This window comes from Polyodon spathula, chromosome 3 (genome assembly GCF_017654505.1).
Source record: "Polyodon spathula isolate WHYD16114869_AA chromosome 3, ASM1765450v1, whole genome shotgun sequence".
NCBI classification, from domain to species: Eukaryota; Metazoa; Chordata; class Actinopteri; order Acipenseriformes; family Polyodontidae; genus Polyodon; species Polyodon spathula.
The window spans coordinates 43,427,118-43,445,182 of NC_054536.1; the positions used below are offsets into that span (position 1 = coordinate 43,427,118).

The 18,065-nt window shown below is 37.9% G+C and overlaps 1 protein-coding gene across 4 annotated transcripts in view; it reads right to left on the reverse strand.

Annotated features, from left to right (window-relative positions):
* Positions 1 to 18,065, reverse strand: part of LOC121313113 (phosphatase and actin regulator 1-like) — a 330,299-nt gene that overhangs the window by 47,995 nt on the left and 264,239 nt on the right. For all 4 annotated transcript variants that reach the window (XM_041245291.1, XM_041245294.1, XM_041245292.1 and 1 more), the window contains exon 7: positions 12,783 to 12,973. In XM_041245291.1, coding sequence (XP_041101225.1) covers positions 12,783 to 12,973 — 191 coding nt within the window. The remainder of the gene's footprint in view (positions 1 to 12,782; positions 12,974 to 18,065) is intronic.

Genomic DNA, 18,065 nt, shown 5'->3' on the forward strand with positions numbered 1-18,065 from the left:
TTAATAGACAAAAACCTGGTATAAATCAGTAAAAACTGACATCCAGTTAAAAAGAAAAACTGTAATTTTTCGGTAAAATTCAAAGTAAACTGGAAACACGGAACATGTTCAATTCAATTTGAGCATTTCTTCATTATTCTGATACAGCAAATTGCCAAACCCTACTATAGTGAACAACGTGATATAACGAACATTTCTCCAGGTCCCGGGGGGCGGGTCGTTATAATGAAGTTAGACTGTACACTAGGGTTTATTTTAGTTCTGTATATTTCTGAAAAAAGCCATGCTCCCACTGGAAAACCCCACCCTTTGTTGTGGAGTGTGTGTTATCCACAAAAGACAAGTTAGGAACACAGAACTGTTATACTAAAGAAGCATGGTCACAATTTGTAATACAATGCTAATGTATAATTGTATTACCCTACTTTTAGCAAGCAATATGAAATGCTATTTGAAATCAAAAGCCCTGAAGTGTTATGTTTGAAATGGTAATAATAATGAACTCATTGCTGAAATGATTTTTGCATAACAAAAGGTTATTCTCTTTTCTGTTGAATTGCTCTGACTCACTGTGGATTTGTTAATCAACAATATATCTGCCCCGCACTCCCCTTCTCTTCAAAGTCACTCAGCCACTTTTAGGTAGAAGGTTTGTAAAATTAATCAATAAAAAGATCAAAGGGTGACGTCACAGAAATGTTTGAAATGTGGTAAAACTAGTCAAAAGCGATATATCAACATCCTTGTATATGCTGTATTTAGTCTGTTTGCGAAAAGAAGATACTGACAAAGATGATTCAATGAAGACCCTTAAAAAAACCTTGACTGGATGGATGGCCCAGGGGTGGGGGGGTGTATTTATGGAATTTCATAGTAGAATGGACTCACAGATTGTGTAATCATCAAAGGAAACACTCATGTGATACCAAATTGTATACAAGGAAATACTACAGGGGATACATGAGGGCCACTTAGACAAGACAAGTACTGGCCAGGAATTAATCAGCTATTTAAAATAGACCATTTAAAATTTGAATGCAATCAGAGCTATCAGATAGTAACAGACTACATCAACTAAACACTGTATACATTTCTCAGCATTACAAACAGGATGATCTGTTTTCTCGAGACACAGAGTTCCAAAGAAATCATTCAGTGATGAGATGTTGATGAAGAAAATGTATGATGGTCCAGAAGATCTTTAGAAATGACAGTCCACTTTGACTTGGAGAATTACTTTTGGGCAGGTCAAAAGAGTTGTTCAAAACCAGCAACTTGGAAACCAAAACGGGACTCAAGGAAATGTAGAATTCTATGACCAGAGCATGGGAACTTTCACATAGGGGCCTGGATACAAAGTTTATTTCATGAATCTGAACAACTGGAGCAATACCAACATTTTTTCACCACCTACAACTGTTACCTCATGATCTGGATTGAATATTTAGCGTCATCAGATACTGATTAAAACCTAATTAGACTTCAATTTGTAGCACATTTTGGGATGTAAAGACCTATATTCTCTAATCAAGTAGGATTTGTTTACAGAAGTGGGTGGTAAAGACCTGCTTTAGAGTGAAGTACAAACTGCTTCTAATAAAATTGTTATATTTAATATACTGCCATAAAAGTTAAGGCATTCGGCCATAAGACCTTTAACATGTCCATGCAGGTACCTCCATTTAGATTTCAGATTTGATCAATAGTCAAGGGAATCATCAATTGTTTGGGAATCATGGCATCTAATGATGCCATAAGAAGATTTTTAACTGAAGATCAGACTGTCAGTGGTGTTCAAAATGTTGGAATAAGGGGATACACAATGATGTGTAGCTGGTCAATTCAGCATGATCCATTTTGTAACAGGATTGTGGACACATTATTAACAACAGGTTTGTACAGTAGATGCCCTTAACATGGAAGGGAGGTCAATCAAAGAATGCAATGGCTGATATTTAAACAATATGGCACTGAGGAATCAGCAGTCCCTAGCACATGGGCTCAATATCCACTTTATGACAACAACTGAAATCTGTGAGAAAATGGATTGAATGAATCTGGTTTGAGGTCAAGAAGACCAGATAAAGTTCCTCAATTGACCACAAACACAGAAGAGACCACTATTTACAGACTTGATCAAAAGAACGGGCAGCTCCATCATTCGACACCTGTTTTGTTCACTGATGAATCAAGATTTCACCTGTCCACTAACAAACAACATGTTTGAATAAGGGGAGTTCAAAGAATACAATTTGCTCAGTTATGATTACAGCTGTAGTTTCTTCAAGATAAAAACTGGCTTCTTTCATATCAAAACAATGTCTAAAAATAGGTATTTCAAGATATTTCACGATTACATAATATTTATTAAAGCAGAAAAAGTGTTGCCGCATTCAAAATTGATAATTTTATAAACCAATACCAAAAATATTTAAATGCTTACTTGAAAAACAGTAGTTAAATGCAAATTCAAGAACATTTTGCTTTTTGTGTCCACCTTTGAAAGACATTATAAATATTTTTAACGTCAGTGAATTATCAAACAATATAAAAACATACTGTAAATAAATGTAAAAATAATAGACATGTGAAATGTCCCATTCTTGTTTTAGACAGATCTTTAGCAGAAATATTTCTCATCATTGATGCAGCTGGTGTCTTTTTTTGTTGATGACAGTTTAATGAAATCCTGCTTCTCTATGCAGTGTGTTCAATCATTTACCGGAAGCAAACTTAAACTTATTTATAACCCTTTAGAACCAAACGTTTTTCAGTGGGATGCTCCCCCGGGACCAGGTTTTTTTGTCTGTGTCTGACTATTCCTATAAAAAAAAAAACCCAAAATCTATTTTTTACATTAGAATCTTTAAATTGGTGTTATTTTATTTTTTTTTTTTAAGAACACTGAAAAACATTGCAAACTACTTAAGAAACCATAAAAAAAGTTTTGCTTTATTTTCCCAACACGATCTATCTATCTATATAATGTGAACCGGAGCTTCCTCTCCATGGTTCGTTGCCCCTTTAAAAGCAGACCCAGACACTGAACTTGAGGTTTTGAATTTTTTTTTTTGCTAATTTTAATAAAACAAAATAAAAATAAACAAAACCAAACACCTAGCTCAACTTGCGCAACAACTAAACACAAACAGGAACCTAAACTATAAAACAGAACAGCTAAGCTGTTTACCTGTTAAACAAAACAAATAAACAAAAGCAGTTTTTCACAAATCAAAAGGTTTTACGGTACTTTTCTTTTCACTACGGCTGTGTGCGTGCACGCAAAGTCGGGCTTATCCACAAAGCAGCCTCGAGCACACTGCTTCCTTTCTTTATATACCCTGCACCTGGCTCTAATTTACAATGATAGCCAGATGCAGGTGATAATTAACTACTAAAACAATTAAACATATACATTTTTGGTATATATATATATATATATATATATATATATATATATATATATATATACCCTACGCACGCACGCACACACACACACACACACACACACACACACACAGTGCCCATAGAAAGTCTACATCCCCTTAAACTTGTTTTCACATTTTGTTGTGTCAGTGCCTCAGAGTTTCATGTATTCAAATGAGTTCAAATGACTTTTGATTCAAATGACTTTTTTCAACTTATCTACACACCAAACTCCACACTGTTAAGGGGAAAAAAGTTTTTAAAGAGAAAAACATTATATATTAAAAATACAAAACTGAAAGATCATAATTGGATAAGTCTCCACCCCTGAGTTAATATTTGGTGGAAGCACCTTTGGCAGCAATTACAGCTGTGAATCTGTTGGGATAGGTCTCTACCAACTTTGCACACCTAGATTTGGCAGTATTTGACCATTCTTCTTTACAAAACTCTTCAAGCTCTGTCAAGTTCTTTGGGGAGCATTGATTTACAGCAATCTTCAAGTCATGCCACAAATTTTCGATTGGATTTAGGTCGGGACTCTGACTGGGCCACTCAAGGACATTTACCTTTTTTTTCCTTAGCCACTCCAGTATAGCTTTGGTTGTGTGCTTTGGGTCGTTGTCATGCTGAAAGGTGAACTTCCGTCCCAGTTTCAGCTTTCTTGAAGAGGGTAGCAGGTTTTCCTCAAGGACTTCTCTGTACTTTGCTCCATTCATTTTCACTTTTATCCTGACAAGTGCCCCAGTCCCTGCCAATGAGAAATATCCCCATAACATGATGCTGCCACCACCATGCTTCACGTGGGTTTGCGCCATACATAACACTTTGCATTTAGGCCAAAAAGTACCATTTTAGTTTCGTCAGACCACAAAACTTTTTGCCACATGGTTACAGAATTGTGTGAGAAGTGTTTTTTTTTTTTTTGCATATTTCAAATGGGATTCAAGGTGGGCTTTCTTGAGTAATGGCTTCCTTCTTGCCACCCTACCATACAGGCCAGATTTGTGGAGTGCTTGGGATATTGTTGTCACATGCACACGTTGACCAGTCTTGGCAATAAAAGCCTGTAACTCTTGCAAAGTTGCCATTGGCCTCTTGGTAGCCTCTCTGATCAGTCTCCTTCTTGCTCGGTCATCCAGTTTGGAGGGACGGCCTGATCTAGGCAGGGTCTTGGTGGTGCCATACACCTTCCACTTCTTAATAGTCGACCGTGTTCCAAAGGATATTCAAGGCCTTTGATATTTTTTTATACCCATCCCCTGATCTGTGCCTTTCAATAACTTGTCCACTTAACTTGGTGTATGATTTTGAAGGCGATTGGTTATTGGTTTTTCATTTGGAAGTTGTGGGGTATGATGTGTAGATAAAAGAAAAAACAAATTCCAGGCTATTAGGCAACAAAAGGTGAAAATTTTGAAAGGGGGTGTAGACTTTCTCTAGGCACTGTGTGTGTGTGTGTATATTATATATATATATATATATATATATATATATATATATATATATATATATTTATATATATATGTGAAAGATTGCGCCACTTTCAGAGTTTGTTGCCCCTTTAAAAACAGACCCAGGACTCAAAATGGATTTTTTCAGCACGATTGCGCACTTTTAATAAACACAAAATGAAAACAAACAAAACAGAAACAAACACCTAGCTCGCTCTTGGAGCTCTAACTAACATTAACGGGAACGTAACTAAGCACTCAGGACGGCTAAGCCGTTTACCTGACACAAACTCACACGGACTTCACTCAGCACTCTCTTCAATTCGACTGGACACACACGTAGTCAGGCTCTTCACTCAGCAGCCTAGAACAGTCTGGCTGCCTCTCTTAAATACCCTGCACCTGGCTCCAATTTACAATTAGCACCAGGTGCAGGGGATTAAATAAACAATAAAAACGATTAAACAATTAAAACCCTTAGCCCAATTCACCCACAGTTCATTTTCACATGGTTTTAGCAGGGAGGAATTTTAACCCCCTCCCTGCTATCTTACAATATATATATATATATATATATATATATATATATATATATATATATATATATATACACACACACACACACACACACACACACACACACACACACACACACAAGAACATACATTGATTTTTCAAGTGCAGTTGCACTATTTTTAATAAACAACACATAAACAAATAAAAACAAAATAAACAGCTAGGTCTCACGAGCACAAACTAAAACAAACAGGAACACACTAAACTATGAAACAGGACAGCTAAGCTGTTTACCTGTCAAAAACAACACTCAGTTCTTAACACTTACTTAACACCTTCTGCCTCCTTCTACGCAGCAGTCAAATGCAGATTGACTGCACCTGGTTGTAATTTACAATTACTTCCAGGGAGGAATTTAACCCTCTCCCTGCTCATAAAAAAATATATATATATATATATATATATATATATATATATATATATATATATATATATATATATATATATATATATTAGGGCTCTCTCAACTCCCTATTACGGGTGGCGCACACACTAAACAGTCACGCAGCTGCTCAATGCAAACATACCCATGTCTGGAACAGCACATCAGATCACACTTTTCATGAAGTTATACAGTAAACCTGTAATATATAGTAACAGCAAACTGTTGTAGAATTTTGTGCTTTGTTTGTCAAGAGATCATGAAAGAAAAAAAAAAAAAAATCGGTGCATAGAAATACACATTTTTTTTTTTAACTTTACAACTGTCAAATAGAAGTTGCTGAACAACATGCTTTAGTAAATTAAATGACATTATTGTAATGTGCCAATACAAGTTGATTTATTTGGGAACTGCTGTGTTATATTAAAATATTTTAAACTATTTCATAGCCTATTTGATATTGCACACACAGTGCATTTAAATCAATGTGAGTTTTATTTCGCAGGGAGATTCAGGTCACTCATCACGGTAATTTTTCCTCATAACTCTCAGATAGGGTTGTCAACAGGCTCCAGAACCTCAGACACGAAGGCAGGTCAGATTTTTTAACTCGCTAAACTGCAATGTATTCGACATTAAAGTGTGTGTGAATTGCTTCAGCAGTTTAGTAAATGTATTTAATTGTTTAATTGTGGTGGTGATTCTATCCGGAGAGCCTCGCAACAACGATTAATCGTATTGCTTGAATTCTTTTTTTTTATATGTACAGTACACAATATATATCAACACAGTGCAACACCATTATTATTACTATTAACTTTGCACTCACCTGCACTCTTTCATTTAACCTTGTGACAGCAGGTAAAGTTTCTATTTGTTTAATATTTCTCGCTTCACAGTCCCACCCAATCAGAGACTCAGAAAGCCAATCAGCTGCTGTATAGGTCTGATTGATGGAAATAATCCTCGCAGATGTGTGTGCATTTCGTAACAACTAAGTAAAATAATGAAATTAATTTAGCGACAGTTCATACCATTCACACTCACTTTATTGAATGCATTGCAGTTTAGAGAGGTGAGTTACAAAACCTGACTTTCCTTAAAGTCAACCCTACTCTCAGATCAGGTGAAACAGGTTGAAATGTCAAAGAAAATAGTGGGTTATGGCAAAGATGCAGGTCTCTATTGTTGTAAACGATTCTGTATTTTGACGTTTCTGTTGTGGAGTGTGGAGGCTAGTGGTAAATTGTGTACGTTTCAAATTGAAATCTTATTCAGTGATATTTCCATTCGGTAATAAAAATACTATTAACTAAAAGGCTCAAAACTATAGATTGTGTGCATCCCTAATGTTAGTAGCTGCCAGTCAGTTTTTCATTCAAAAGTTTCCTTCTGTTTTCTTGACAGGTTTGCCATCACCATTGTATTCAATAACAAAGGCATAGTTTACACTGTGTTAAGCACACCGTACATTTCGGGCAAACTCAGTTGTTTGGATCTCATTATATACTATTCACATAGATTTGAACAACAAACTGTGGCAATGGCAGAAGACGTAATCAGGCTGTGGGAATCGATCCAGGACAGTGCTGGGCTGGAGGCCTAGACTATGCCCATAGCCATCCAGGTTCTGTGGCTGATGGACAGGGAGCAATGGGAGGCCTATGAGAGGTGACACACCCCAAACATCCTGGAGGAAGGGGTGGAGTTGGTTCTCTGCTACCTGGAGGCAGCCATAAAGACAAGAGCAGTCCCCGCTTCCTCCAAGACCTAGAAGGTGGAGCACGAGCATCCAGCGCCCGGAAGGGGAGATCACCAGGAGCTGCCTCTGCCTCCACCACCAGAAGGAGAGCAGCAGCAGCTGCCTTTGCCTCACCTGCCAGAGGAAGACAGGCTACTGTTCCTGCCTCCAACGCAACAGGAGGAGCCAACCTTGGCGCTGTCAGCACGTCTGCTGACAGCCTCATGGTTAGCAGCCTTTCTGCTGCTGGAGTGTGGCACATTGCTGTCAGCACCTCTGTTGACAGCATTACCACAGGCAGCATTGCTGCTACCAGTGGTTCAGCGGGAGGAAGACCTTGCCCCGCTATCAGCATGTCTGCTGACAGCATTGCTAACAGCAGCCTGACTACTGGCAACATTGTTACTCATGAACCCCTTGAAGTCCCTGTTCTTTGCCCGGGATTTTGAGTGAGACTTTGGGGATTTAAGGGGGGAGGTGGCCGTTGGCCATGTGTGCTGCACACAAGGGAAGGTATGTGCCCCGCCCCAATGCGTATTTTTTATGTTATGTTGATGGGGAGTGTTAATATTGGTATGTTGGTGTATAGGTATTGGTGCAGCGGATATAAATGGGTTTGTGTAGCACGAATAAAATATATAGTTGCATTTAGGCACAGGGGTTGCACAATCACTTCACATGCAGATAAAGTACAGTGCCTATATAAAGTCTACACCTCCTTTCAAATTTTTCACCTTTTGTTACCTTATAGCCTCGAATTAAAATGCATTAAAACAGAATTTTTTATTTTTTTTTTAAAACGAATATTCTAGAAATTTGAAGAAAATTAATTAAAAATAAAAACTGAAATAGCTTGGTTAGATAAGTGTCCACCCCCCTTAGCAAAGCAATCCTAAATTAGCTCAGGTGTAACCAATCGCCTTCAAAATCACACACCAAGTTAAGTGGCCTCCACCTGTGTTCAACTGTAGTGAATCACATGATTTCAGGATAAATTCAGCAGTTCATGTAGGTTCCCTCTGCCGGGTAGAGCATTTCAAAGCAAAGACTCAACCGTGAGCACCAAGGCACCTTCAAAAGAACTCCAGGACAAGTTGTTGAAAGGCACAGATCAAGGGGATGGGTGTAAACAAATATCAAAGGCTTTGAATATCCTTTGGAGCACGGTCAAGATGATTATTAAGAACTGGAAGGAGTATGGTATCACCAAGACCCTGCCTAGATCAGGCTGTCCCTCCAAACTGGATGACCGAGCAAGAAGGAGACTGATCAGAGAGGCTACCAAGAGGCCAATGGCAATTTTGCAAGAGCTACATTGATTTTATGGCCAAGACTGGTCAAAGTGTGCATGTGAAAACAATATCCCAAGCACTCCACAAATCTGGCCCGTATGGTAGGGTGGCAAGAAGGAAGCCATTACTCAGGAAAGCCCACCTTGAATCCTATTTGAGGTATGCAAAAAAAACACCTCACACAATTCTGTAGCCATGTGGCAAAAAGTTTTGTTGTCTGATGAAACTAAACGCATCACCCAAAGAACACCATCCCTACTTTGAAGCATGGTGGTGGCAGCATCATATTATGGAGATGTTTCTCACTGGCAGGGACTGGGACATTTGTCAGGATAAAAGGGAAAATGAACGGAGCAAAGCACAGAGAAGTCCTTGAGAAAAACCTGATGCCCTCTGCAAGAAAGCTGAAACTGGGATGGAAGTTCACCTTTCAGAATGACAACGACCCAAAGCACACAGCCAAAGCTACACTGGAGTGGCTAAGAAACAAAAAGGTAAAATAAATTTGTGGCATGACTTGAAGATTGCTGTCCATCAACGCTCCTCAAAGAACTTGACAGAGCTTGAAGAGTTTTGTAAAGAAGAATGGTCAAATACTGCCAAATCTAGGTGTGCAAAGTTGGTAGAGACCTATCCCAACAGACTCACAGCTGTAATTGCTGCCAAAGGTGCTTCCACCAAGTATTAACTCAGGGGGGTGGAGACTTATCCAATTATGAGCTTTCAGTTTTGTATTTTTAAGATATCATTTTTTTCTCAATAAAAACTTTTTTTCCCTTAACAGTGTGGTGTATGGTGTGTAGATAAATGGGGAAAAAAATCATTTTTTAAATGCATGAAACTCTGAGGCACTGATACAACAAAATGTGAAAAAGGCTCAAGGGGGTGTAGACTTTCTATAGGCACTGTATGTAATAATATGTGAGCATCGGGATTGCACACATTAGTTCACAGGGTTCAAGTGAATAATTAATTAGTAATTGAATCCCAGCACAGCTGTACAAATAGTTGCACAATTCACTCACTTGGCGTTGTGTATTCATGAGGGTGTGGAGAGGAGAGTAAAATAATAAATAATTTAAAAAATAATGTTACTCATGCGAGAAGATTCGCAAGATACTTGTTTGTCTATTCATTCACTGTTTTGTCTGTCTGTTAGTTTGGCCATACGCCGTTTATTTTGAGTGTTTTGTTTTGTTTAAACTTCTTATTTTACAATAAACCAGTGCCAACAAGCGTATTCACCATTTCACTTGCAGTACTATGTGTGTTTCTAGCGGGTCTGACATCACCACTCAGGCCAGCTTGCCACACACAAGCACTGCTTATACTGCAGTAATTGCTTTACTAATCCACAAATCAGCTGTTTTCACCTTGACTTTTCCATTCACACACATTTCAATAAAAAAGGCAGCACTTTACTGTAGTAAAAAAAGCTTGACAGATCGATCAATCAGCTGTTTGCACCTTGTTACTGAGTGATTAGCACTGTACTGTACCTTGGCTATTTAATCTCTGTATGCAGTGTCAGGTTTATTTAGTTTGAAAAAAACAACACTGACTACAAAAGCAAGCAAGTATGGCTGGAAAGAGAAAAGCGATGAGCACCAGCACGAAAATTCAGTGTAAATAAAACGTCTCTTAGATGCTGTGCACTTGTTAAAGCATGCTTGGAATTCAGTCAGCAAACAATGCATCTTTGCGTCAAAGCTGGGGACAATGTGGGAATGGACCTGATTATGGACTGGGGAAGGGGATTGGAGTGCTCTGTAAATGATGTGCGTTTGTAAATGGTGTTATTTTTGTTCAGATCTGTTAGCGTTCTGTGTTTTTTGGTGCTTGTGTGACTACAGCTGAAAGACTGCCTGTGTGTGAGTGCGCCACTGAGGAGGGTGGGAGCAGGTCTGACACGAGCAGTTAGCGATAGGAAGTTTTGGACCAATGAGTGAGGAAGGGGGAGAGACTTGGGTGTGTGTGTGTGTGTGTGTGTGTGTGTCACAGTTTGAAAGAGAGAAATGGGATCTGGTGGCAGGAGATTTGTGAGAGAGAGAGTTAAGAGAGGTTGAGTTTTGAACCTTAACTGTTGTCTGACTCATTATATCCTGGAAACCCCGCAGCTCAGTGCTACAATATGTAAATAAATCCTGTTTACCTGCGGGACGTATCAACTTCAACCTCCGTCTCAATCTCCTGCCTGTCACTCAACAGCGAATGCATGCATCCACGTGGCTACTCTGTCACAAGCATTAATACTCTGTATCTTTCTAAACAAGGGATTTAGGGGAGCTCCCTAATAAAAGCTGAATCTCAAAACAATAATATAGTACAGTAATTGTTACAGCTGTGTATAATGGTATTTAAAACTTAAATCATTTATCCATCTTTTTACATATCCACCCTTACTCTGGTCCCATCGCAGTCGGATACACGACGGATTACTGTACTTTTTATTACATTCATAGGTTTTAATCCATCTTTTGCATTATTGTAATGAGCCTATTAATAAAGATTTTGAACCACATACACGCTTGTTTGTCTTGATTACTGTACTGGTGATTGGGGGACATTCTGAATGTCAGGTTATTGTGTGGGAGTTTAGTGCTTACTGCTGGTGAATCATGTTAACACAAATGTGCCTGTTCTAAGCAGTGGTGATATGTGTGTGTGTGTGTGTGTGTGTGTGTGTAAGGGATAACACACGACAGGGCATGGGTTGTGTTGCATAAACATACAGCTGTGGTTGGGTTAATGTAATACAATCCACAAGCCCTGAAGTGCGCTATCCTGCTTATAAAATGGATGCAATAATACATAGAAAAACAAACTATATTCTTTTTTAAAAATGAACAATTTTATTGTATATTCTTCCGCTTTGGAGAAAAAATAGTCCATCAGACACGGTTAAACTGGAGGTATTCAACACCTCCAACAATAATACAATAGAATACTATTTTATCCCAGCCGAAATCAAAATAATTAATTGTAGCCCCGTCCAGCTGTTTACCTCAAATGCCTGAAGTAAGTTAAAACAACAGTACATACAGCCGTTTGAAATAGTCATCATCACAAACCAAGACTTTTGGCATTTTGAACTTCAGTGTGTAAAAAATGCTCCCTTGAAATACTCAAATTTCTTGTTAATTGTGTTCTGTAAAAATTCAAGTTATATTTTGAGTAGTATATTTGTTTAGGGAAGTGAGACTCACTAGACAGCAATGCACTAGCAACCTCTCCTCTCCTAAAACCTGACTTACACAAATGGCTTCCTCAAACTTTTCAATGTGACTGATCTCCTGAGAGGAATGCTAGAGGTGTAATGTTTTGGGAAAACTTCCTTGAGTCTGGCCCTTCGCGTAAATTGGTGGGGAGCCATTTAAATCCTTTCCATTCTTAATAAAATGTTGTTCTACTGATCCCATGAAATAGTTCCTTGAAATTAATTTTAGCAAGAGTTAGGGAAGTCAGTGGTAAAGACTTCCTGAGAGTGAAGTACTGGCTACCTCTACTCTCTAGTAAAAATTATTAGTTTAGGGAAGTGAAGGATTAACGGTTTGGGAGGAGGGACTTGCCACAACATACCACCCCTACACCTTGATCATTTTTTGACTAACAAAAGGGGGTCTGTATTTCATCAGGTTTAATATGGAGTATAATTTTATTGAATGCTTTGCATGACAATGTTCAATCTGCAAGCTCTCAAACAAAACTGAAAAAAAAAAAATAGTTTTCTTTTAAGATTTTCCTGTTAAGTGCATACTATATGATGACTGATTGTTGTAACTGACCAGTTTGTCTGGGACACTCTTAAAGGAGTATGTTTGTAATGAATTACTAAAGTACACATTATGGGATAGATAGATGCAAAATAACGGCCCTTTCTTATACGTGTCCTGCTTAAAATAAGTTAGTACTTGTAAAGAAGGCGTCGTCGTCATCATCGTCGTCATCCGCATCCTCATCCTGTTCGTCCCTGTACATGCTGGGTAGATCCTCGTAGTCAGATTCATTCGGCACATTTTCTTTATCATCGTCACACTCTATCACCACAGTTGGCACTTGCCTCCCGTCAACAATACTTCCTTTTCCTGCGTGCAAACCAGAGCTGTGACAAGAAAACAGGAAAAACTTCATTTAGTAAGCAGGAACTACACAAGGCCCCTGCAAGATCTGCACCTCCCTTTTTTCTGGTTACCATGTTCTAGCAATACAGCACAGGTAGCTTTTCAAGGCACATACATATGTGAGTTCGCAGTTGATGATGTCTTTTTATTATTTGTCCATTCCTGTTACAAAAGGATATTTGAAACCACAGTGACTTGTTACCAAAATAATCAACAAATACCTTCTGATGAAGGCTATATAAAATAATATGTGTTTGTGACTGGTGAATAAGTGACTGGATTCTTCATCTTCAGTATTTCTTTGCGCCATCTTAGTCCCCGTCAACCTAACCTATTAATTTACCTATCTGGGTCAGTCCATATTAGATAAATCACCTGCAAAACTGAAGGTTCATGGATTTTATGCTGTTTGGCACAGTTTCATGTCTATAGGACAAATGGTTTTTATGTGAGAGGTCACCAAATATTTGACCCGAAATGGTTCCCAGATCAGACCAATGACATAAAAGTACCAATAACCTTATTGTAAATGCTACAGTAAAAAGGAAAAAAAAAGCTGGAAAGCTCTCTTCGTGCTCCATCCAAATATTGCATTTTTTATATATAAAGTCAAACGGAATTTTGACCTTTGATCTAAATTGGCCTGTCAGCCCCACATGGATGACCGAAATCAAGTTTGGATACTGAAGTTTACACCATCCTTTAAGTTTGTACCAAACATCAGCCTGTGATGTTGATGGGATCAGGAGGTATTCACTCATTACACTGTGTCATTGTAGTTTCATGGGTGATACATGTAGGAATGACTGGAAAGTTAAAACAACTTGCTCAACGTGTGCTTTTAATAAAACTACTTGGTGCATAGTTTTTGTCCTGGAATCAGATTGACAGTTCCATATGAGTACTTTTTGTCCAAACTGATCGTGCGCAAATTCTTTGTGTGTGCTTTGGTAGGGTTTAAGTTATTTTTTTGGAGGCTGGCATAACTTTTTTAGGTGGCAAACGCACACCAACTTCGGCTCCAGCAAACCCCTCACTCGTGGCTCAATCAGCTGCTGTTCACTTGGTAGAAGTTCATACAGCTGTCTACTGCTATTGACTCAAAAGTATCAATGAAACTCCCTAGGGAGCAAGCCATCTGGAAAGAAGAGAAGACAATCAGCAATTCATAGCTATGGATTCTTGAGTCTGCATCACACTGAGTATATGCTCCATTACATAGGAGTATAATTACACTTATACCAGTATTCCATCCCAATAGTCAACATGCAATGCAGCATCAACACACTGAACTGTGGGTAGGTATTAGAGGTGTCCCAACATGTTTTTACAGACTGACTGGCCAGTTACCCTCTCCCTCTCTAAGTTGTTTTTCCTTTCCAGTCATTCGTAAATGCATCACCCATGGATTACCTCCTGATCCCATCAAGATCCCAGGCTGATTTTTGGTACAAACTTAGAGGATGGTGTGAACTTCAGTATCCAACCTTGATTTTGGTCATCCATGTTGGGGCTGACAGGTCAATGGGGGTCAAAGGTCAACAACGCTAGGTCAAAGGTCAAAATTCTGTAAATATATAACATATCATATTTGGATACAGCACAAAGACAGTTTTCCAGCAATGGTTTACTTTTTAATCTAGCATTGACAATACAAAAGTTATTGGTACTTTCATGTCATTGGTCTGATCTGGAAGCCATTTCGGGGCAAATATCTGGTGACCTCGCACATAAAAACCATTTGACCAAGAGAGGTGAAACTTGGGGAAATCTTATATCTCTGTGGCACCAACATCCCTGTTAAACAGCATAAAAACTGGAAGAGGTCAGGTCAGAAACCTTAGAGAAATGATTGATTTGACATGGACTGAGAAAGGAAGATTTACAGAAAACTAAAGAACTAACAGCGTAGTAGTAGTGGAAAGAGGCTCAGTGAACACAGTAGCTAACTACATTGAGAGTAGTAACTTCTCAGACTATAATATTAATATTATTAAGGTATGACTAAATGCGGACTAAAGAAGACCACGTTTTTGTACAGTTTCGTAACATTATAGTTAAAATATAAGGCTGTTGTTAATGCATACTCCATAAATTAGCATTAAAGTATGAACTGTATTTATTGGAAGTACTCATCCAAAATACAGTTTATGCACATAGTGTTTAAATTGAAGAATAAATTACAACCTTATCTGGAGCACTGGTTACAGATGTGTTTTTTAATAGTTGGCATAGCGTTGAAGACTTAGATTAAAAAAGAATAAAAATAATGTATGATATTGAAGATTATTCATATTCATCATGTTCTGGCAAGTTTTAAAAACAACAGGCCTTCTAACAGGCCTTTCTAATTTATGAACATGCCAACCAAAAGTGGCAGAGAATATCTCAAGTAACTGGTGCCAGACTCAGCAGCTGGTAAACCTTATGTAATTGATTTTACAGAAATTCCTTCTTTATGAATGATTTTTCCAATTAAAGGAAGTGGGGTAAAATGTGTTTGGTATGTGTGTTTTTTGTAAACTGCAACACTGTAAAAGAAAATGGAAATTAGTCACATAAAAGCTGCAATGTCCCACAGTCCTCTTTATTTTTTACACTAAAATAGAACGCCTTGTTTTCTGTTTATTTTTTAATTATTCTATTGGTCTTCAGTGCACTTTGAATTCAACCATGTCATAAATATATCAAGCATAACGTCCCATTTTGGGCACTACATCTTTAATATAAACTCAATGTTATATATCTATATCTCTAAAAAATGCAACATTCCCTCTTACACAAAATAATCTGTGACTTTACAGTGACACATCTTGCCCAGATTTGACTGGAAATTGTATAACATTTTGGGGTTCCACTGCACTTGGGACAGCTTGCTCATTAAAATATATAGTGAGTCACAATATGCTAATGACTTAACCACTTGTATCACAGCAAAGTTGGCACAAATTAAATAGAAGTGAAATGTCCACTGCCACAAGCAGAATCCAGGTGGGCACAATTGGGCACAACTGAAAATTCTGACAAGAGCAATTGAAACCGAGGCAAAATTCTGCCGACCACTGGCAAAACCGTACCAACATTCTGGCAGGCACAAGTGGGGACAATTGACACAAGTAAAATTCTGGCTGTCACATGTAAAACTGCAGCCATATTCCGGCAGGCACAAAACCAAAATTGAGACAAATTTAGGTGGGAACCAGAAGAATTCAGGTAAAATTCAGGTGGACACAAGCGTGCATAAGCGAAATTGAGGTGTGCAACAGCAAAATGCAGGCAGGCAAAAGCGAAACAGAGTTAACATTTTGATTGGATCCAGCAAAATTCAGGCTGGCACATAAAATAGAGACCAAACTCAGTCAGACACAAGCAAAATCAAGACAAGTCAGACAGGCACCAACTAAATCAAGGCAATACACCATAGAGGCAAAAGTTAAATCAAGGCAGCATTCTGGTAGGCAAAAACAGACTCAAGAGAAATTGAGGCAACATTGAGGTGGCAACAAGTGGGCTCAAGAGTAATAGTGCCAAAATTCAGGTGAATACAATTGAAATCAAGACACAATTTAGCCACCATGCTGACAGCCTTTAACACATTCTACTTTTAAACCTCATAACACAAATTTGCTTTTAGTCTTAATGTATACTTTTGGAATCTGACAAAGTGATAAGTTCGTTCTCAAAATCAAAAACAAGGTTACTAGTTCACCTGCTGTGGTATTTATTTAATCTTCTTGTGTCCATGATATTATCTACTTGCATAATCATCAGTGGCGTACCATCTATGGGCCTCTGTGGCAGGGCAGGAGAAAGCCCTGCTCATATGAGGGGGGCAGGGCAAAGCCCTGCTTGAATATGTGTTTATTTATCACAGATGAAATGTATGGGTGATTTATTATTTAAACGAGAATGTATTTGTTAATAATGGGTGCATATTTGTATGTAAAAACAAGTGTTTTGTTATTGTTAGTATGATTTGAATGTAGTTTGTGGTTATTTAAAAACATGCAGTTTTATTGTTTGGTTTAAAGGGAGTCTGGCAGATGCGATGGTAGCAGTTCGTATCTGCCAAACAGATTTATTTTGTTAAATCCACCAGTATATAAACCTATATTTTTCAGTGTTCGTGATGGTGTTTTGGAGCGAGGGAGAGGGAAGGAGAACAGGACAAAACAAAACTAAAAATAAGGATCAATGAAGGCTACTGCCCAGCCTGACCTTAGGGTTATTTTAGTGTTTTGTGTTCGTGATTTTGTTTCAATAAAAACGGTGCAAGAGTGCACTTTGCACCGGCGTACCTGAGTCTGTGTAGTTCCTACTTCTGGCCTGACTTTATGGTGCGTGATAATTGCAATTACTGTGTACGTTCATGATTTCCGTATTTACTACTGCAATTTTATTCATTATCGTGCAAAACAGTGGGCATAGTATGGTGCACATTAATGTTATTGTGCCACATATAGTAATGAGATGAATATACAAAGTGTATGGTAATGCATGATAATGTATTTAAATGAGGTACCCCACTCTGAATAATGAGATAAGCTTCATTCACACCATATTTACCAAAAGGAGATAATTTTAGTGCGTGCATTAAAGCGATCATGTATTAGTGCGCAGGGAGACCAGGCTTTAACCTCTGACAGACGCGTTATTTAAACCTCTTTTTCTGACCTGAAAACTAGTGATGTGCAGTTTGATTCTTTTTACTGACTTAATTAGTTTGATTCACTTACTTATTCAGTTTAGTGAATCAATTCAACAGATTTGGTCATCTGATTCACTATAGTGAAATATATTTTGCTGAATTACTTGGTTATGAAAATTTGTCTAAACGAATAAAGTCCAGAAATGACAGATAATTGATTGCAGTTGTGCTTACACATGAAATGGTACACAGTTAAAATAAAATTTAAAAAAATAGCACATTTTAGTAATAACCCTTAAGGACAAAACTTTAGAGTATTAAACTGTGTCATTCAGCTTTAACTAGAAACTATTTAAACCTGCAATTAACAACAAAAAAAGTAACAGCTATAGTGTATGAAATTAAGAAGAAATAGTCGAATTCTT